Source organism: Lepisma saccharinum, chromosome 11 (assembly GCF_977018435.1).
Source record: "Lepisma saccharinum chromosome 11, izLepSacc3.1, whole genome shotgun sequence".
In the NCBI taxonomy this organism is placed as follows: domain Eukaryota; kingdom Metazoa; phylum Arthropoda; class Insecta; order Zygentoma; family Lepismatidae; genus Lepisma; species Lepisma saccharinum.
Window position 1 is genome coordinate 10,269,154 of NC_139239.1, and position 23,544 is coordinate 10,292,697.

At 36.6% G+C, this 23,544-nt stretch overlaps 1 protein-coding gene across 4 annotated transcripts in view; it reads left to right on the forward strand.

Moving 5' to 3' along the window:
- Positions 1-727: 727 nt before the first annotated feature.
- SMC5 (structural maintenance of chromosomes 5) overlaps positions 728-23,544 on the forward strand; it is a 73,327-nt gene continuing 50,510 nt past the window's right edge. Inside the window, exons 1-8 of one of the 4 annotated variants that reach the window (XM_083130681.1) lie at positions 728-818; positions 6,188-6,295; positions 7,322-7,463; positions 8,241-8,393; positions 11,629-11,758; positions 14,331-14,454; positions 16,332-16,449; positions 20,642-20,770. In XM_083130681.1, the coding sequence (XP_082986807.1) occupies positions 6,252-6,295; positions 7,322-7,463; positions 8,241-8,393; positions 11,629-11,758; positions 14,331-14,454; positions 16,332-16,449; positions 20,642-20,770 (840 nt within the window). In that variant the 5' untranslated portion in view covers positions 728-818; positions 6,188-6,251. Of the gene's footprint in view, positions 927-984; positions 1,126-6,187; positions 6,296-7,321; positions 7,464-8,240; positions 8,394-11,628; positions 11,759-14,330; positions 14,455-16,331; positions 16,450-20,641; positions 20,771-23,544 lie in introns of those variants that run through there. The other 3 variants (XM_083130682.1, XM_083130684.1, XM_083130683.1) reach the window with 3 other exon arrangements.

The window sequence follows — 23,544 nt, forward strand, 5'->3', positions numbered from 1 at the left end:
CTTACTGTTCATAAAGTGGACTTAAAACACCAAATCAATCAATCAATCAAAAACAAAAGGAAGAAACATTTTCGTATCACGACTGCAGTTCGAAAAAAGTCGAGACAGGGATTAAAAGTAATGGACTGTCTCGGCTAAATCGGACGTCTGGCAGCCTTGCATCAATGGTTATAAAACTGAAACTACCCAACATTTCAGACTACAGACTTCTACTCAACAAACATGTCATATACATTTATGCAAAAACAAAATTGAAATCTTTACAAAATTGGAAAATCGTCGATGTTATTTTCGTTGCTTTTTATAGGTTCATATTGAAATATTTCATGGTTCGAGGGGGCATGGCCCCCGTGGCCCCTCCCCTGAGTACGGGCCTGCCTGCTTATATCATCTAAACATCGAGTATTGCCAGAGTGAAGAAACGTGCTCTCGATTATAGCAGTTATATCGACATCAATGTGACGTTGTGTTACAATATGCACCACTTTCATCAGAAAATTATCTCCGTCTCTCATGAATTGAAATATTCTGGTTTACCTAGAATTGTTTGTAACTGTATACATTATAGTCGGAAATTTTTAATCGTGGTTTGTCCATTATGTGTAATCGAAGGCCGTTTATAATTTACCTAAAACTCTTTTTATCATCACTAGTGGATTGATCGAACCTTACTCAACAGTTCCAACACTGCGCTGTATATAGGATGATCAAACTAAGTTTATGATGAGGGAATACCAATGGAAATTTGAAGATTTTTCTTGACATGCTCGAACATGAAAATCTGTTCCCTTCCCTTCTCTCCGAACAAAAATTTGGCGGTAAAGATCTTTTTGTTTTTCAATATTGTTAAGGTTTTTCTTCTGTGTCATGCAGGTAACATGTTGTGATGAGTCTAAAAATGCCGTTAGCTATATTTTATTGATAAGGTACGGAACAGTTATAATACAGACATGAGTAATTTGAAATTTTCTTTGTCGGAATGAGTGTCAATGGTATGACATTCACATAACCACAGAAAAAATAAACGTAGTATAACCCATGTGATATTTGTTTATAGAAAAATTGAAGCATGTATGTGCTGGAGCAGGTGTTATTTGGTCAGTCTTTCAAAGCAAACACGACGTGGTAAGTGTGCAGTAATTTAAGACGACAATGTATCTTTTTAAAAGGTTAGGTTCATAATTGGTAACAGTTTGATATAGCCAAAACACATTTCACGAGTCCATTTCGTTTTTTTTTTACATTCGTACTTACCTGTTATGCATTGCGAAACATTATTTGGTAAAACTGTCAAGCCGAATCGGATTTCTTCAAATTTACAGGAGAAAGTACTTACGAATTGAGTTTCTGTGTAATTTCGGAAGGTCATAGAAGTGTTTTCTCACATTTTTCAATGTATTTGGCCGCTAATTCATGTATTTTTCAATAATAATGTCCGCCCGATGCACGAAAGCTGTTGCTTGCATTTCCATCCAAGTACTTGAACAGGATGTTGCGAGTATCTCGTGACGTAATCCCCGGTAAGTGTTTCCAAACACACAGTTTTTTCACCATATTGCCCAACCTAAAGTAACCTAACCTAACCTTAACGTGATGGTGCATGGGGCTATCGTGAATGGTTTTTTGGGGCTATTCGTGGATGGTTATACGATACAGAATGGTTTTGGGGGCTATTCGTGGATGGTCATACTATCCCGAATGGGTTTTGGGGCTATGCGGGAATTTTTCTGTTAAGAAGGTTGAAACACTGCTTTGCCGTTTGAAACACAATGCTAATCAAGATTTGCCCGCCATTTTGCGTGTTCAGGAAGCAAGAAAAGAACGAACAATAATTACTCAATATGTCGACAATAGATACTAATTTCGTTAAAAAAAGTGAAATCCCCTGTTTAACAATCTTTTGCAATGCAGAATAAGTAAGTACGACACTTCCACATAGTACACCCTGAACTGCAGACTAACGAGACTCTGGTGACTGGCCACATGGCCAGTATAATTTTGTTTGTGTTGTCCTGTGTTTTGTCCTTATTTGTGCTGAGTGCTCCTTTACAGCCTCAGCTTTTAACGAAAGTCTGAAGATTTTAATATTTTATGATTTTAGAGTTGTTCTGTGTAACGATAAGGGGCTGGATCCCGTATAATGTGACGGGTGCAAAATAGCCTTAGTGCTGACACACCCAAAATTTTAAATTCAAATTCAAAGTATGAATGTCAACAATTACAGAATAAACGAGTTACAGCCGATTCCCGGCTTTGACAGTTTTACCCATTATTTAAGGTGGGATTTTGCTTTTTTCACTGAAATAATTGTAATTTTTCACATTACGAGTATTTATTGTTCGTTGCTTTTTCGCTTCTGTTACACGCAATATGGCGGGCAAATCTTAACTAGCGTTGTCTATCATCTGTAGGTATGCAGTGTTTCAAACCATCTTAACCAAAAAATTCCTACTTTCGTGTTACAGATTATTTTTTTTTCCGGGTTCCAAACCCCTCGGACCATGCATGCATAGCCCCACACACCATTTACGGATAGCCCCACAAACCATTCATAAATAGCCCCACAAACCTTTCACGGCAAGGTTAGGTTAGTTTGTTAGGTTAGGCAAACATAGTTAAAATTGTCATGTTCTGGGAAAACAATGGCGTCGTTGGAGACACTGACCACGGGTTATGTCATCGAACGCATGGAACATTTGGTTCACGTAGTCGAAGGTAATGGAGGCAAGAGCTTTTGTGCATCGCAGAGACATTATGGTAACGGTTCAGATTGTTTTATGATTTCTCCTAGCACAAAGACTAATTATCGTAGAATTTTGGAAATCATTGTCACACGGAATTTGAACCTTCCTTAAAGTAATGAGTGCTGCTTGGACTCAAAAGAAGTTATTTATGTTGAAAAAAACAACTTGAAAATTACCTTACGAACTTCTCATGGACAAGATATTATCCGTCGACAAGCAACAGTAAATATCGTAGAAGCGTGCGACTGAATGTAGAAGTAAATCGGAACGTTAGTAGAATCCATTTAGGGACTTTATTTTAATGCTAAGAGAACCAAACCTAACCTGCCTAACCTAACCACGAAGCATATATTGAAGAAAATATTAAGGGATTGCTAAAACTCCGCAGTATGTGTTAACAGACATAAATCGAAATTAAACCATGTAAAAATTGCATTCGTAGCATGGTGAAATTGCAATAAAACAAACTGAACTTGGACCGACATGGTAGTCAAAAAATACATGTTTCACCGGCCGAATAAATTGAACGAAGGGAGAAAACACTTCCACGACCTTTCAAAAGTCTACAGAAATTCAGTTCCGTAAGTACTTTCTCCTGTAAAATTGAAGAAATGTGTTTCGCCTATATCAAACTGTTACCTATTTAATAATCTGCATTTACACAAGTTGTTTGAAATGTTAAAGGCTGTTGATTTTCACTGTAGGCCTATATAATATTGATGCAACTGTTTCTAGAGAAAATATTAATTCTATTTTATGCCTGCAGAAACTACATTTATTTTATTATGGCTGTAAATGGTAAATTTACGAGTACCTCTGTTTTTCTGGTTGCTGCTAAGTTTCTTTTTCTCTGTAATCAAAGGCACTACCGTAAGTGCAGTATTTTCGTACGTATTCTTGTTTGGAATTAATAATAATATACTATTATCATGTGTAATAGTATAGTATAAAAAAAAGAAGTACTTTATCATTTATTGAACTATACTGTTGAATTACCATCATTTTTAAAAATTGTCCAAACCATTGACACACATTGTATAGTAACCTTAATTGCACAATTTTTCAGTACCAGTTTCATAGATCGGAGACACATTAAAAGTGGATATTTTGTGTTTCGCATGGTTTGTACTTACCAATTATGTATTGCGGAACATAGTTCAAGGTGCCATTATGCTTTTTACACGAAATCAAACACAATTTTTCACATAGACAGTAAGTTTTGTTATTCCTTTCTTCGCTTCCGTAACACAGGATATGGCTGACTCAGCTTGACTAATGTTGTGGTTATGCAGTGTTTCCAACCTTCTTCACCGAAAAATACCTACTATTGTGTTCATCACATATGCAAATTGTACATTATACACGGACAGCTGACGGATAGCCCCACGAACCATTTCCAGTAAGGTTAGGTTTGGTTAGGTTAGGCAAGCATAGTTTAAAAAAAGGGGGTTGGAAACACTGACAGGGGGTTACGTCATCAAACGTATGCAGCATCCGATTCACTTAGCGAAAGCAATGGCTCTTGTGCGTCGGTGAGATATTTCTCTCGAAAAATACATGATTTCCCAGTCAAACAGATTCCACGTTGAAAGAGAATACCTCGACGAATGTCGGAAACCTTAGAGAAACTCATTTCCGTAAGTAGTTTCTTCTGTAAAAATGAAGAAATGTGTCTCCAATATACGAAACTGTTACCCAATGTTTCTATTAATTCTTGTGCTGGAAGTATGGGAAAATATTGTGAAGTTTTTTTTTAACTTTTGTTAACATGAATGTAAAGATAATAAAATTTGTTGAATGTACAAATTGATAGTAAAATTTGCCGAATGTACAAATTGCTTCACCCTTTGAATATACTAAAAAGGTACTTACAGGCTGGAGCTTTGTTCTCAAGTGGTTGCCAGCCATCATATTGAAAATTCTACATTCTATTTTTAAATGCTTTGTGAATGGCATCTGGTCACTTATTCCTATGTGTATCTTGAATGTTTGATGGGTACTCCCATGTTAAAAAGTTGATAAAGTTGCCTGCAAGTACATCAACCGTGGCACAGTGAATTTCAGAACCAGGTAAACTGAGAATCATAAATGAGGATTTTTAATTAGTATTGCAGGACTATATTATTGATGAAAAACAGACTTAGTGTTACAATTGCTTTCAAATACACTACTGCAAGTTACCCGAAGTAGAAAACATATCGGCATTCTCATATGGTCTATATATTGACTTTGAAAATTAGTACAGGATATTGACTTACCTGGGCATTTTGAAGGACACACTATGGTGGTCATTAAAGTTGTTTTTTTTTCCTGTTATAAAATATAATGGTTTTGTGATTGTCTATTTGTGGCCACCAATAATAGACTACAGCTACTCATCGATGTCCTAAAGGGGGTGATTAAAAAGGATTTATACCTCTACATTTTGTATCATCAAAAGAGTGTGGATATTCAACTTGCTCTTTTCAGAAACCATTAATAAAGAATTTGCACTGTAGGTGCCAAAGTCACCCCAGTTTACAGTACAGAATAAGGTATTGTATAGTTTTCAGCATACTACACAGACACACACAAACTTTGTAAAGAGGTATGTAACAAATGCATTGTTGTAGCTATGCTTCGAACATACATATGCATATGCAGATCTATAATTCAAGTTCTACCAATGGATATATGTATCGAAATCAATCCAAAAATCAAGTGATAATCAGAAGAGTTAATCTTTTGAAGTCTTTTAAAGATTCAGTGTTTAGGAGTATCTAAGCTAAGGTGACCAGACCAGTATTAACTGAGACAGTCGTTTTTTGAGTGTCCCGATTTTAAAAAAGTGTAAAATGGGATGCCAAATTGTCCCCTTTATGTGATAGTAACTTACTGGCATAGAATTACTTCGCAACACTTTCCTTACTATGACTATTACAACAATGAATGATTTCTGATTCTAAACAACTGCTTGGTTGGAGCACAGTGCAGTACATTATTTACACAGTATTTATATATTTATTTTGTTTTCAAAGATAAGTATTTATGAAAACAGTTTTATATTAAAATATGTACATTTTGCCATCCCGTTTTGTTGTTTTAAAACTATGGTCACCTTAGTCTAAGCAGATATTTTTGCAGAATTATGTCTATTTGAATATTCAGTACTATGAATATTTCTGGAATAGATTACATTATTTTTTTTTATTTTCATAAAATATATTTTGTCATGTATGAAGGGTATGATTGCCTCGTAAGTGAAAAACTTGTTTTTTTCCCCACAGCTTTCGTCTCTCTCATGGTGGCAATGTATTTGTTTGGAAATTTTCTGAGGGTCTATGAATGTACACATGTATATTCCAGATTCTATGTTAATGTGTGCACAGTTTACGTTGGAAACCAATCATGATTGTTCTTTGCTTGCATGCTAATTAATGAAAAACATTTTCTTTCATTTTTAGGTTAGAAATGTTGAGAAATGTTAATATTTAGAATTGGTGGCACCTGGCGCAATAAGAGAAAAATATGGATAAAGGAACCATCAAGAAAGTTACAGTCAAAGACTTCGTGTGAGTAATGAAATTCATTTTAATAAACTAGTGATGCACAAGATATTTTAATCACCTGCAGTTCTTGAAATATGAAAGTGTGTACCCCTGGCACTTGTCTTCGTAGAAATTACTCGTGAATTGGTTCCCTGGAAGTAGAATTCACCATCTACCTGAAAGAATCTTTGGTACATATTGTATGGATTTTGTTTTAGCCTCAAATGGCAGAGTGGGCCAACTGTTATCTTGTACCTGTAACTGCCCTGAGTATGGCTGGGATATCATTTGTCCAAGGAAATGCAACATTATTTTAAAGTATAGGTTTCACTGAAGGTTATGTTCAAAATGAAATATTCATAATAAATTTTAATTATTTTTCTTACACTTGGGATAATATCAGGTGTAGACAAATACAGAGCATTCAGTCACCACAGCACCTGGAAATTTTCACCTGGTACCTGAATTTTCAAATTCAGTTGTATTTTTTATGTGTATATATATATTTTGAGTTGGTTTGTGGAAATTTCCATTACTTTTTTTCTTCAAAATAACGAGTACAGTATGTGTTTTTTAACTATTGTGTGTTTTCCTTATGTTTATAATTAAATAATGTTATTACAAATTTTTACACTGTTGCTAGCCAAAATTTAAAATTTGCAGTGATATGGTAGAGCCAGCCATATGTTTCAATGTATTGTGTAGTTATTCATGTTCTTACCAGTAGAGTCATGCATGCATGCATATTGTTTAGGAAGGCCACTCTGTTGTAATTATTAATTACTTTTAATGCAATCTTGTATTAATAAATAAGATATCTTAAGGTGACATTTCCAAATGTGTAGCTTTATCATAATTGGATTCATGGCTTTCTTAGACTGTATTTACAAAATATAAGTAGGATAAATAATTTTAAAAAATTTAAAGCTAGTGCCTGAATTATTTTTAGTTTTGTCTGCCCTTGTGCCATGTTTCAAGTATAGCTGTTTTAATCACCATACATTACCAAGGCCATGCTTTGTTTGATTATTCTGTCTTTGATTTTTAAAGGACGTACAGTTATGCCTCCATAAACCCTGGGCCGAATTTGAACATTATTGTTGGTCCAAATGGAGCTGGAAAATCGACCATTGTGAGTGCTATCTGCTTAGGCCTTGGAGGCAAGCCTAAGATGATGGGAAAAACTGGCCAGGTAATTTCTAATTTGGATTCAGTGTTAAATCTTGTGTGTGGACAGACAAAACTAGTGTAGAGCCTAAGTTCCAATTGTGTAATTTCAATAATAATAATTACACACACATTTTCACCATGAATTAAATTCTGTACATGTCTATAAGAACATACTGAACAGATTTTCTGATTACTTAACTGCATCTTATACAGTGGTGACCGAAATTGTGGACATGTTTTGAAATTCTCACGTTTTTCTTTTTTGAATGCTTACAGAAATTGTTGTTTTGTTTCGGTAAATATGAATATCTCATTGTAAAGAGAATTTAATGCTGAATTTCATTTAAACAGGTTGGGTTTGATAGCATGTTCACACTGTTCCTATTTATGCATTTTGAGTAAATGAAGGTTGTTAGGTTTGATCACCAGAGTGATTTGAAATGAGAGAATAAATTAGCAGCAATTTGAAACCATGCTTACTTGCACAACCTGCTTTTCACAGAATATCAATTTTGGAAACTTCGAAACATGCAAATTCGTATCTCCAAACTTCAAGCCTTACTTCCACACTCGTTTTTATTATTCTAATCACATAGCTTATTCTCCGCACTTGTAAAAATGATGCAATCAGTAGGTATAGAGGTGTGGTTAACACCATCACTGTAATCAAAGATTCCTATGCCTCACTTCCCAATGGGGAACATTTCAATGGTTCAAAATTTTCCTAAACTTATTTGTAATTTCTTAATCCACTTACTGCATTCTAAAAGAATAGCTTTTTCTCATTTTTCTTCCCTAGATAAGTGACTACATCAGGAGTGGTTGTGACAAGGCCACAATAGAAATTGTTCTGAACAATCCTGGTGGAAATGACTACACTGTGACTCGTACCATAACCAAGGAAAACAAGTCCATTTGGGCTTTGAATAAAGCATCTTGTTCTTATCGACAGGTAAGGCATGTAGCTACTCAGAAATATATATGTATAATAAGAGTTATGGCAATATTTAATCACTGACGTGTGTGGATTAACATGACATGTCCTTCTCGGACGTATGAACATAGTGTTGAAGTACACCATCCCACCTTATATGAATCTTGTTGCTGGAAGTTAATGGAAGTGCATGTGATAATTTTTGTGCTGGTGTTACTGTGACTTTTAGTGCGTTTCTTTATGATGTACAATTTTGTTCTTAATTGCATAATCAAGATAAATAGTTTCTGAATCAATATGTTAAAACGTAAGTCCTGAGTTTTGTTCTTTTACTGCAAATCTTAATGTTTTCCCCTGCCCTGGGAGGTATCATGCGTATACCAATATAAAGTCTCATGTTGCTCATTCTCAATTTGTATTGAGATAAATATATTCTTATGGCTATTAATATCCTATGGTTGAAACTGGCACGACCATGTCAATCTTGTAGGATCAGCTAATTTTCAGGCAAAACTCACAAATGTTAAATATCCTGCGAATCATGCAAAAGTCCGAAATACCTATTGATATTTTGAAGAAAATCTCTTGTAGATCGAAATGGTATAATAATATTGAAGTAAATTTAGAAATATTCTGAATACATTCATATTGTTACAGTATTCAAGTATTAGTGTCAGTTCCTGGTGGTGTTGGTTAACCCTAAATAGATTGTGATTTTTTTTTTAACATAGTACATCTCACTTATACATAGCCATAAGCGAGTGAAACTCATTCAGAAACATCTTGAACAAATTGGCATTGTTTCCAAAATTTTATTAAGGTTAATTGATACACAGGGGTCACAACCAGTCTCTCCCCAATCTCACTAATAAGAAAAATTAAATTATATTTAGCTTTGCCCAGAATATGCATTTTTCATGTGACATTTAGGTAGGGATATGACAGATTAATCGGTATCAGCCAATATAGGTTGATATATATTGGTATATATTTTATAATTATAATAATAAAATGGTTAACATCAAAAATGAGAAATATTATTACAATTACAAAGTATCGTGAATCAAACACCACAGATTCATTAGAGATAGAGCTGTGCCGATACCACTTCAAACAAATAACTATACTGATGCCAATGCTTGGAAATTGTAGCATTTACAAGTTGTTGAAGATCATCATCCTTCAACGTTTCCTGTCTCTGGCTGGGTTGACATAGAAGTCAAGCCTCTCCATTTTCTTCTGGTTTTTCCACCATTCCTCTCTTTCCACGGTGTTTCGATCTTGTCCTCTTCTCCTAGCACTCTCCACTATCTGCTCTTTGCACCTTCATCTTGGTCTCCCCTTTGGCCTTATTCCCACTCCTTGTGCATTATCAGCTCTTACTGGTAGTCTTTCTGCATCCATCCTCTTCATCTGTGCCTGATCTATTCTGTCATGGAGCTTCACCACCGCCCGCTGACTGTTTAATCACCCCATTCCTTATTCTATCCCTTCTAGTCTTCCCCAATATACTGCTTAAAAATTTCATCTCCACAGTTTGCATCTTTCTTTTGTCCCTCTCTGTCATTGTCCAAGTCTCCGCTCTACACATAATTATTGTTGTATGGTATGTATTATATATTAACCTTCATGCATTTCATAGGTTCATCTCTGTTCCATATTAATCTTTGAAGGCTTTGATAGAGTCCAGCTCCCATTTGTCCTCTTCTGTTTACCACCTTGTCTATTCTTATACTTCTCTAAATTTTGCATCCTACTCTCCACTACTCTCAACTCTTCAGTGTCCTTCTTTATTCTTGGTACATTCCTGGGTCTGTTTCTTAGTTATTAGCACCACACTCTTTTCTGCATTGAATTGCATTCCTGCTCCTCTGATTTCCTCATTCCAACTATCAAGCTATCTCTGTACTAATTCTTCACTGTTTCCCCATATTACTGGCCGCGGTGGCTCAGTCGGTAACGCGTCTGACTACCATGCTAAAGGTCCCGGGTTCGATCCCCGGCCGGTTCAAATCCGGGAACTTTTCTAACGGTGGAAGCGGCCCCGGTGCCTACCCAGCGTCGAATAACATGGGTACCTGGGGGAAACCCTGGGGGGTAAAGGCGGTCAGGGGCATGATGCTGATCACATCACCCCCACTCACGACCGGATCAAGAAAGTGTGGGGCGTTACCCCCACACCCCTATACGCCTTCATGGCGTGGTGCTAAGCACAGGGGAACACTTTACCTTTTTTACCTTTTTTTCCCCATATTACTAGGTCATCAGCGAACTACAGGGTTTTCATCTCTTCCTCTCCTATCTTCTTCCCCATCTCTTTGTTAATTACATCCATTGTAATTATGAAGAGTAGTGGAGAAAGAGCACTCCCCTGTTTCAGTCCATTACTTATACTGAACCATTCCGTTCTTCCCACTGGCATCTTCACAAAGCTCTGGTTGACGTTGTATGTGCTCTGCAGTCTACACAATATCTCTTCATCTACTCCTTTATCTCGTTCTGTCCATGCTATCGTATGCCTTTTCTATATCTAGAAATGCCATAATCAAGTCATTTCCATACTTGTAATGCCTTTCCTGTAATTGCCGTATGGTGAATACGATTGATTAATATTAGTTTGTAAACATTGCACATATATGAGCTACATCATAATATTAACATACACGTTATGCAATCACAAAATCCAGTTTCTGACACCAAACTACCGGTAGTACAAAATAAAAGAAACTTTGAATTTTGCATAATTTCTAGGATAAATGTCGTACATCATTATTGTGGACCACGAAAGACCAAAATGACATACAAAAGTATCGGCCGGTATTGGTGAATAAATTCGAACTTCTATTTTGTGACTCAGCTCTAGTTGCAAAGAATAGTACATTTTGTTGAAGGAACATTTATTGCTTTATATTGGATCATTAGAATATCCATTATCAGTAATACCTATCTGTAATAAATATGGCTGACCCCTATGAAACACTTCCATCTTTCTACCTCCGTATTTTTTCTTTTTTTTCTTTCTTTCAACTTGACTATCTGATGGGTATTTTGAATTAGAATTTTAAATAATAAACTAGTAACAATAGGCTTGTGTGTGTGTGTGTGTGTGTGTGCGTGTGCACGTGCACGCACGCAGAGAGAGAGAGAACAGTGGTGCATGCATTATGTTACTTGTTAACAAAGGAGAGTTGTTATATTTATTGGGATTTTAATATATTTATTTCACTTGTTTTTGCTTGGACGTTTCTTACAGATTGAGGACCTCACAAAGGAGCTGTCAATTCAGGTAGATAACTTATGCCAGTTCCTTCCACAAGATAGAGTGCAGGACTTTGCAAAAATGGACCAATTAAAGCTGCTGGAGAGCACAGAAAAAACTGTAGGTATGTTACTATCTTTTCTAATTTTTGCTACATACATTATATTATTTTAATGACTATTTGTACTTTGATGTATGCCAAAAGTCGTATTGAAAATTTTGCCTAAAAGCAGATTTTGTTCCTTTGGACACATTTGTAGGTTTTCAGTACAGAAAAAATTGCCTGTTTTTGACTGTTCGTGCTTATTTATATTTTTAGTGCACGAGAAACATCAAGGAGGGAGAGAGAATAACATTCCAATTGTGAAAAATGTCTTCCTGTTTAGGTTTAGCCATAGGCAGATCAAAAGGGAAGGAGATTTTGATTTGATTTGATTTTTGTTATTCAGCGAAGCTTTTCTTCCACTTTGGGCTATACAACAATGAGGATGAGTGATGATATGATGCAATTAATAAAGGGACACTCGCAATGGACACCCATGCCAGGTCAGGATTTTATGATGCTCTGACATCGTAGTACATTGTGCTAACCACTCCACACACGGAGGTCGGCAACAAGGTAGGGGAAGATGAAAGATTTTGAGAATTAATTATAAGTAATGGACATTACTGCAAGGTGAAAATGTAATTTTTACTGTAATGCTATTGTTATTTTCATCATCATAATAATACACAATGTTATCTTATTCACTATTATTACGCTTATCGGACAGACTACGCTATATGTCAGATGACACTGAAATGTTTTATTAAGTTGTTTTTTTATGCCATACACAACAATCTAGAGCTCTTTACAGAGAAAGACCTATGTTTTCTTTCGTGTAGTGCTGGGTAGTTTACCATTTGCATTGCTGTTAAGCCTTATTTTCAGCACACCTCCACAGGCTTCTACAGTGCACACTTTGGAAAACTGAATTACAGCACATGTCTATATGTGATATTTCATTTGCTCAAAGTAGGAAAGAGGCATTGAAGAATCATTAAATTTACTTGTAGCACTTGTACCTACTTTGAAGACACTGGCTGTGGTGGTAGTAGTGCTGTCCAGTTTTGGGGTGATTGGCCGAGAGTACCCAAAATGCACTGACAAATGACCGACCACCATGCAAACGAAGTCAAGGTGGGATATAAGATTCACCTCCCGTGAGGGTACTCGGATGCAAGGATCGAAACAACGTATACGTAAACGACACAGAGAAACCGCTCAATTCGTGCGAGCTCCCCAATATCTCTCTCCAACCACTTCTGAACAATCTGAACCTCTGCTCACTGTGTGTAGACCGGAAGCAAAGTACTATCGTACTGTGCCGAGCCTCATTGATCAACAGGAACAATTGTCTTATTACAACCAATAAAGTGAAATGACAGGAAGTGCTTCAAATTCTTAACAATAACATTTAATGATGGTGAATTTTACGCAATGAATTTAGCATTTACAAACACCATCTTTGAATGTGTCCCCCACATAACATCAAAATACTCCCTCCCTTTTGCTAATAATTTCATTAAACCCAATCTGAACACAAAGAGACTAACATATATGGTGTCCAACACTAGTAACTGAAGACTCTCCAATCAATAAATCTGCCCAAAACAACATGATTCACCTTCTACTGAGATTTTTTCGGGTCCCAAGGAAAACTGCCCCTGAATCATTAAGTGTTCTGCTAATCAACTGCGCAATGATCCAATTAATCAAAAATTGTACCGAACTCAACATTACATTCTTATTTCCCATACACATTTTTTATTCTCATTTGAATCCCAAGCATGATCAATGAGTAGTTCAAATGGATTGCAACAAGTATTATAGTTCTCCACAGACACTGATAGTAATCACTCCACTTGACGACATACCTGTGCTATTGGAACGGTCCTCTACTTCGAATCTGTCCCGTCATTAGATTTGGCCTTTCTCTCTGGGAAACCTCTGGAACTGGACAACGTCACAGGCAATGAATCTTTCTCCTTCTGGTCACAACCAGCCTCATTTTCTTGCAGGATTTCTCCTAGAACCATGGGCCGATAGTCGATCTGGAACTCGGTTTTTTCGTGCAAACTGGAAACCTCTCGGATACACAGCAGGGCAAGTGACAGTCGTCAGAAACTGAACTCGGGGGACAACTGCTGCAGGAGTCAAAATTGTGTGTTGGATTCACACTGGGAAATTCCAAATCGCCGATAATCCATGCAAATCCTGGAACTGCTCACTGGGGCGAGATCCCGGCGTTTCCTCACATTTACACTTCAATCCTGAAGCGACTGTTTTCGACGAAGTTCAACTCAACGGGGATTGCACTCGACCAAGAGAGTGACTGTGGGAGAAGGTCGAACATGCACTGATATGTCTGGCTGCACTTTTCCGCCGCTTGGCGAAGCTGCTGACACATAATCTAGCCTTCTTCACGACGTCAATCATGAGGGATAGTACAAATCCACAAATTACAGTAGAAGACACCACATGATTGTAACGAAGATTGTAACGAAAGTGTCACGGGGAGAGTGAGACTGTCACATACTTCAAAAAATAACATGCCTGTAAAAGTACCTCCTGTCATTACACTAAAATTACTTCTGTAATGTATTCACTGCGTAACATGTTTCTCATGTGAATTGTACAATTTTTTTGATTTCAGGCTCTCCAGATATGTTTGACAACTTTATGAAACTGAAAGAACTTCGGCACAAACTGACTGAATTGGAAAATCAGGTCAATAGTTCAAATCAGAGATTGGCTGAAGAACAAAAGAGAAATGAAAGGTAATTTAATGTTACATACTAGTATTTTTTGTATTTTTCTTACTTAGCATTTTTTTTTGTCACTTTGAACTAATTGCAACTATGAGGATGATTAGTAATTAGATGAAATTGATTAAGGAACAGGAATGTCCATGTCTATGCCAGGACCCAAACCTCTGACTGTCAGTGGAGAGATTGAGAGTGCAGCATGCTTGGCCACTAAGGCAACAGAATTCCTGATATTTGTTTATGTAGCATTAGTTTTTTATCTTTCATTATCGGTTCGAAGTGTGATGAATAATGAAGAGATGAACTGGGGTAAAAAAAGACAGGAAAGTATCTTTGTCAATGAAATTATGACATGAGTACTCAATTTAGAAGCTACTGTAGTGTAGGGAGTCTGACTGCCATGCAGGAGACCTGGGGTGGGTGTTCTAAGGTAGCTCTGGAGCTCACCCAGCCTCAAATCAATGGGAACCTATGGGGTAAAGGTGGCCAGAACATGGTGCTGATAACGTCACCTCCAAAATGGCCGAGATCGGGAATATGTGCCCTACATCCCCTAAATGTGTCTTCATGGTGCTGTGTTATATGCACGGGGAACTTTACCTTACCATACTCAATGTGCTCATCAACCAGTTCGGAACAGTTTGTTTTTTATCCGTGCTTATTTGTAGTCTTAATGGCACAGTAGAAGAGAGGTTGTAGATAATGAATAGAGGAATGCATATTTCGATTTTGACGAAAACACGAAATATGAAATAATACATTCTAATGTTAATTTTTAAAGTTTCTGAAAGGTGTGAGGGACGTTTTCCTACCCTGTTTTGTCACGAAATGAACTGCAAAATGCGAAAAAGACTTAAAAAACGAAATTTAGTGTTTATATACCGACGAGACACTTTCTGAACTTTGAATTAACCTGCAAGTAATGCAATTCACAGAAAATTGATTAATTTTGCTGTAAATATTTGAGAAGCAAAAATGGACCCTTTTTACAGGAATAAACTTAATACTCTGTTAACTACATAAATGTGCTATTAGAAGGGATATATTTAGAGGAACATATTTTTGGTAAATAAAAAAGCAAAATTTCGGTACAAACACAGTCAATTTCGGGTGCAAAAGCGGTAAATGAAATAAAATTTTGTTGTTATAGCGGTGAAAAATTGGATGAAAAGTGGTATATAAAAATACATTTTGGTTTTAAAATTGTGAATATAATCCTAAATTTGATTTAAAAACTACACTTATTCCACAGAATTAACATTTCACTTCTAATAGCACATTTATATAGTTATCAGAGTATTAAGTTTATTTCTGTGTAAAGGAGTCCAATTTCGCTTCTCCAATATTAACAACAGAATTAATCAATTTTCCGGGAATTGCATAACTCTCAGGATAATTCAGACCTCAGAAGGTGTCGCATCGGTGAATAAACCCTGAATTTCATGTTTAAGAGTTAATTTCGCTTTTTGCAGTTCATTTCGCATTATTTCGTGACAAAACATGGTCACAAAATGCATCTCGCACCTTTCAAAAACATGAATAATTAACACTACAATGTGTTTTTTTAAATTTCGTTTTTTCGTCAATAACTAAATATGCATGCCTCTAGATATATTTATTTTGTGTAATAAGTGCAGTTTTTAAATCAAATTTAGGATTATATTCACAATTTTCAAACCAGAATCTCATTTTTACATACTGCTTTTGATCCGATTTTTCACCACTATAACATCGACATTTTTCTTTCTTATTTACCAAAAATATGTGCCTCTAAATAATAATAAAAAACCATTTAAAATATAAATGTTGCTTCTAATTTAAACATTTTTGGAGAAGCCCAAATTATTTTCATACTTTGATGTTGACATCATTTTTCTGTTTCACTCTAGCATTCAAAAAGAAGTGGAAGGTATATCAGAGAAGAAGAATTTGCTTGAGACAGTACAACAGCTAAAGCAAAAACAAGCATGGTTACGATATAGCAGGCAACGGAATGCAGTAGAGCAGGTATAAATTATTGTTTTTTTTTTTTTTAAATGACCGCAGTTGCTTTTCAAATAATGTATCTGGTTGTTAGAATGTGTGTTGCAGACATCCAATAATAAATGTTGTTCTGTACCCTTATACACAATGAACGAAAATGATATTAAAAAGGAAATAAAATAGTAGACTAAATTCAGGAAATGTATGTTACTCAGGGTTGCTACGCGACTGGAAAACCTGGAAAACAGGGAAAAGTCAGGGAATTTGGTTGGTCAGGGAAAAGTCAGGGAATAGTCAGGGAAATTTGCATATTTTCTGGAATTTACGCACATTTTGGAGTTGCAGGAGAACCAGTTACAAAATGAACGAACGGTTCATTTCCACTTTCGAATACGGTTCTTGTGATTCCAGTCAGATTCAGTTCAGAAACTTGCTCTTCTTGTCATTATGACTTCTAGTCTGTTACGTACAAAATTATGGTTCCTTTGCATTTCGATTCTATGTTTATTCATTCTCGGATCTAGGTTCTTGGATTCGTTACGACCGTCCGTTCATTTTGCGACTTGTTCTTGTGAACCTGTTCAAGACCGGAATTTGGAGAGGAGTAAGATTTTTTCCTTAGAAAACCAGCGACTCAAGACGAAACCTGCGCACCAGCCATCCTCACAATTTCTTGCTGAAAAAAAATGTTGCTTTAGCTTTGTGTGAGGTGAGGAAATTTCCTTTCTTCAAGAACACACCCGTTCGGAACTCGTTCTCTTTTGATACGTGAAGCGGAGTAAGTTGGTTTTCGAACAGTTCATAAGTTTTGGATCTGCAATAACTGTATACTCCTTGAATCAAAGACAATGTAATACTTTCTGCCTTGAAGAGCCGAATTTCACGTAACTGCCTGTGGTTGACGTCACACTGGATGGGTGCGGATGCGGAGTAAACACAAAGGGACTAACTACTTCGTTCCCCCCGTGAACCCGTTCTTTGAATTTGAGTCCTTCGTTTGCGACCCGTTCAGAAGCAACCTGATCAACTAAGCTCCACGACAGGTTAAGTTTACAGCAGGTTTTATGTATTAATCCGCGCGAGAACGGCGCTGAGAATCTTCCGTGCCAGTCTTGTCTCAACCGTCGAGCTGTTCATATCTCATACAGTGAGAAAATCAGCAGTATTGCAGCGGAACTATATTCTGCGCGCACGTTTTGGTCCATATATGCGAAAAGTTGCTTCAAACTTAACCTGTCGCGGGGTATAGTTCATTTGCTCGTTGTCGTAGTTTTTACATTGCAGAGATGTGTTACACCGGAGAAATTAGTGATTTTATGCAATATCTGTGATGTCATTATTCGAATATGCACGTGTTTTGTGCATGTAGAACGAATTTATTTTTTAAAAACTGTTGCGAAATAGAGGAATTAAATGTACGCTGGTCACACATTGTTGTTAGGTTAGGAATGTTGGTTCGATGCTGAAACTAATATTACGTATTTTTTGCGTGTATAATGAAATTATGCTGAAAAGTGGTGAAAATGGGCCAAGTTCCGTTTGTTTTATTACGATTTCATCATGCTACAAATGCAAATTTTACATGGTTCGATTTTGATTTATGTCTGTTAACACATACTGCAGATTTTTAGCCATTAATTAAGATTTTGTCAATATATGCTTTTGTGGTTAGGTTAGGAAGGTCAGGTTTGGTTGTCTTAGAATTAAAATAAAGACCCTGAATGCACTCTCTTATGCTTGCAATAACCGTAAACTACAAGAAAATAATCACTCTACTAAGGTTTTGATTTATTTCTACATTCATTCCCACTAGTTTACGATACTTACTGTCGACTGTAGCTTGTCAACCGGAGAATACCTTGTCCGTGGGAAGCGTGTATGCTTGCGTAAGGTCATTTTGAAGGTTTTTTTTTTCAACATAACTTTTTTCAAATCCAAACAGTGCCCATTATTTTAAGGAAGGTTCAAATTTCATGTCACAATGATTGCCAAAATTCTATGATAGTCTTCCTGCTAGGAAAATTTGAAAAAAATCATAAAACATTTGGAACTATTACCTTTTTGCATCCTTTGTCAGAAAAGTTCCAGGACTGATTTTTTTATTCTTTGCCTGTAATATTCAAACACAAGAAATGCACCTGATATGTGTTCTGAATAGAAATGGCCTTAAAAGTGTTTCCATGTAAACACACTAGGTGGCAGGGCTGTGCTTAGTAGTCCACTGTTGGCGCATTTAGTTGGAAGTTACACAAGTGTCGTGATGGACGTGCATTCCGAGCAGAGAGTTTTTGATAAGCTTGGAAACCCCTAGTGAAACATGGAATATGATACAGCATTTGGTGACAAGGCATGATCGAAAAGCCGTATCTTTGAATGTCACAAAAGGTTTCGGAAGGGCAGAGATTCAGTCCAAGATGATTCAAAGACAATGTTAATCCCATTTTTTCGTGCTAAAGGTTTGGTGCACCATTAATATCTGCCTGAAGGATAAACGATAAACAAAAACCTTTATATTGACGTCCTGAAACATTTGCGTCAAGCAATTCTGCGGCGCCGTCCAGATTTGTGGGCATCTGGGCAGTGGTTCTTATTGCACGACAATGCAAGGCCACATACTGCTTTATCAGAGGAGAAATATCTGGCCAAGCATCGTATCTCTGCTCTACCACATCCCCCATATTTACCCGACCAGTTACCGTTTGATTGTTTGTTGTCTCCCAATGTGCAAACACCGCTGAAAAGGAAACGTCATTAAGATATTGGTAGCAATCCAAACGGTTTTGTGACAGATGTGCTGAGAAGTATCCTAGATCAAGCTTTCCCTGCTTGCTTCCATGACCTCCAGAAACGGTGGCATCTGTGTATAGATAGCCAAGGGGACTATTTTGACAAAACCTAGGACCATTAGTTCGTAAGTTGAATAAATTATTTTTTACGAGCTCAGTCCTGGAACTTCTCTGACAAAGGTTGTAATAGACAGATTTCGATGTTTTCCATAATATTAAATTGGTTCCAGCACGTGGAAAACTCAAATAATGGAGATATTTGATTCCAAAGTATGGTCTGCGTAGCGTATATATTTTTTTAGGTGTATGGTTGGTCACCGGCCCCATTCACTTTCTGAATTTCCGAAATATGTACTATTTTCAATAAATTAAAAATATAATCATTAAACTTATTGCATATTTTCTAAAGGTACATGACCTAATTTTATGTTGTTTCTCATTTGTATTGATATAATTGAGGTTGTATACAGGTTATATTGTAAAGCTTTGATATATGCCACATTTTTTGTTGATTTTGTTTACACCACCTTAATTGTAATGACTTAGTGAAAGTGGGGAAGTAAAATAGTTATTTATTTTTTCATTGAATAGCATTGTATTAATCACTTAGTAAATTTTCAGCTAATAACTGTGTATATTCATATTCATAATAAATAATGTGCCTGCATATTTAATTGAAAAACATGAGGTTCAAAAGCAAAAGTCATGACGACAAACATGTCTGGAAAAATTTAATTTCTGGTCTGGAAAACCTGGAAAAGTCAGGGAATTTCATAATCAAAAATTCGTAGCTACCCTGGTTACTTTTCTCTGTAAACTTTTATCTTCTCGTATAATATCTAAGAAACTAAAAGTTAAAATATACAAAAGAGTAATTTTGCCTGTATTATTACATGGATGTGAAACTTGTTCAATTAAGAAGAACATAAATTAAGAGTATTGGAAAATAAAATCCTCAGAAAAATATTTGGACCTAAAAGGGATGAGGAGACAGGTGAGTGGAGAAGGTTACTTAATTTAGAACTGCATAATATAATGTATACATGTATAATAATATACATTCATGTCCAGATATTATTAGAATAATTAAATCAAGAAGACTTAGGTGGGCCGGCCATGTGGCACGAATGGCAGAGGATAGAAGAGTTTACAGGATTCTTGTTGGGAAACCTGATGGTAAGAGACCTATAGGAAGGCCAAAACAGAGATGGAGGGGTAACGTTGAGATGGACCTAAAGGTTATCACTAAGGTTGGAAATTATTAGATTGATCTTGCACAGGATAGGGACGAATGAAAGGCTTGCATTACTGCAGCCATAAACCTTCGAGTTGTAGAATGCGAGAGAGTTACTTAGCTTCTTATATACATAATGAACTTTGTGTGCTGAGTGCACAGTATTAGCATATTGAAAGTATCCGTTCAATTTTAGACGAAGAAACAAAGAGATGAAGCTGCAGCTGAATTGCGAGCATCTCACAGGAAGTATGCTCCCATGGAGGACAAAATCCAAGAAGCTCAAAGGAGAGTAAGAGATGTTCAGCAGAAATCCAGTGAAGCAGTAAGTATTATTCAACAAACAACCTCTATTCATTTTTAGTAACTTCATTTGTTGTGTTATTTTTTTTGTATATATTTATTCATCTCAAGCTGTTCAGTACTTCAATGAAAGTTCGTTGCAAACAATAATAAAGCTTAGACAGATTAGTCAGTACTCTTATCCATATTGATAATGGAATATACTGGTTTTTTTTTGGTAAATTTAAGGAATGCTATTTCTGTACAAAGGCGATTTTAATATTATCTCAGAGTTTTTTTTTTTTTTTTTGTGGTTTTTAAATGCAAGTAGCTAGGTTACATTGCCCGTTGCTAAATCAATAGCCTAGTTATAAAAAGTTACCAAGACTGCTTTTTTTGTGTGTGTGTGTGTGTGTGTGTAATATTTTGAATTTTTCTATACACTGCACTCTAATGTGTTGAGCGATTTCTTGAGTAAAATACATTTTTGTTCTACTTGCACATGTATTGAATGTCAACATGGTACTTCCTGTGAAAGCCCCAGCCATTCAAAACAAACTTGAACTCTCTACAATGAGTAGTTGCAATTCTACAATTTTTAGTTTTACTTGCAATTGTGAAAGCTTAGTCTTTAAAATTCATATCAACTTTTGACATTGCATTGTATTCATGATGAAAGTTGTGTGAATTACTCACAAATGTAATATAAATATATTAGTAACTTTTGTTTTGCGAGTATCTAGGTAACTCCTGCGACGTTTTGGGACGCAACTGCTCCCTTCCTTAGGTTACGTATAAATCATAACCACGTCGACCTCTCCATAGGTACAAGATATAGGATTGGTAAAATGTGTGTGTTTAAAAAACAATAAAAATCTAAAACCCATTGCAGGTCATACTACCATGCTGTTTCCCCGATTAGAATCTGCTCCTTGGAATGTTAAAACTTTAAAACTGTGAATAGCCACGGCCCACATGTGCTGCAATTGCAATACTCCAAAGTTTCCTCGTAGAGCGCGAGGTCGGGTGCCTACCCTCTCTTTCTCCTCTATTTCCCCTCCATTTCCCCCCACCCCTCCTTCATTCCAGTTCATGTCAAGTCCAGCAAGAATTCCTCTTCCATTTGAGCTTGGCGTGCTACTTCCGGTGTTACGTTAAATCCTATTTTTACGTATTCCTTCCCATCCCACTTCTTGAACATCTTCCCCTACATCTCATCGATATTCCCATCATCCCTGTTTAATTTATTCGCTCTTCCTTTCCATATATACGACCCTTCATATACATTCCTTCTTATAGGTTTTTCCTCTTCCCTAAGCACTTTCCATTTGGCGATTACATGGCCTTCGTCAAGGATATGTTCGGAGAGCCCCATCTTGGGAACTCCCTCCCTTATATCCCTGTTGTGCTCTCCCCACCGAACATTCATGCTTCTTCCTGTTTGCCCCACATATTCCTTGCCACATTGGCAAACTATTCCATACACACCCTTCATCCCTCCCTTGTTTATTTCTTCCTTTTTTCTATTTTTCTTATATCCCGTGAAATGCTTTTCTAAAGTTTTTGGAGCTCGCATCCCACACCTTACACCATATCCTCTTACAAGTCTTGATTTTCTCCGATATTCCGGGAAAGTACAGAATGCCTATATATTTAAATTCCCCCTCTTCATCTCTAACTTCTTCTTCTTTTCCTTTTGTCTTTTCTCTGTTTATTCCTTTCTAATTTTTTCCCATATGTGACCTTAGCTTTACTTAAATTTCCCTTTAACTCCTCCTCTCTGTATCCGTTCCTCTTTCCTATTCTCATTATCCATTCGATTCCTTTACGCAAATCAGCTTGGTTGTTACATAATCTGTGAGTCAGCAGGAAGAAGTTTTGAAATATGTTATTCTTTGTCTTTTTGGCATGGGCCAATTCTTTGTTGATATATAGATCTCCCGATAATGCCTTATGATGAACCCCTGTATGAATTTTGTTTCCCTCTAGTTGAATTGCCAGGTCTAAGAAACTAATCTTATAGTCATCCATCTCTTCTTTAGTAAATTTTATCCTTTCCTCTTGTTCCCCTAGGGTTTCAAATAGTTTCTCTACCTCCTCCCCCCCCCCCCCCAATAACAAGGATATCGTCTACGTATCTGCCGCAGAACTTAATTTCCCTGTTTATGAGCCTAAGTGCTGTCTTTTCGATAAAGTGCATAAATGTACTCGAGACAATTCCATTGCTAGCCCTTCTTTTTGAATGTATATCCTCCCGTTTCCCCAAAAATAGTTAAACCCCGTACACAGATTAAACCATCTAACATATTCCCATGCCACGACGACATCTATACCCTTACTTATTAACCATCTTTGCAATGCGGCAGGGGAAACAGCATGGTAGTATGACGTGCACCTGTAATGGGTTTTAGATTTTTATTTTTTTTTAACAATAAAAACCTATAAATACGGAGAAACTAGTACTCACTTTTATCCGCGAAGCTGTTTTTTCTTCTTTTTCGATTAATTTCAGTGGCCACTGCCACCATCCTCGTTGGAACTTGCTGCGCTGTTGCTTGGCGTGCGTCTTTTGTTCGTAGTTCTGTGGCTGCCGTTAGGTGCGCTGCTAGGTGCGCTGTGCGTCTTGGTGCGTCGTCTGCTATTTCCGGGCGATAACTGCTGTAGTAGTGGAATCCAAGTGTGGTGCGCTTGCCCGCTATCGATGTTTAGTTCGTGCGGGAAGTGCATTATGGCGTGCGTTTCCTTGATTTTGGTGTCTATGAGCATGTGGGCAGTGTGTTTGACTCGAACCTTTTGAATTTTATGGCTATTGTATTT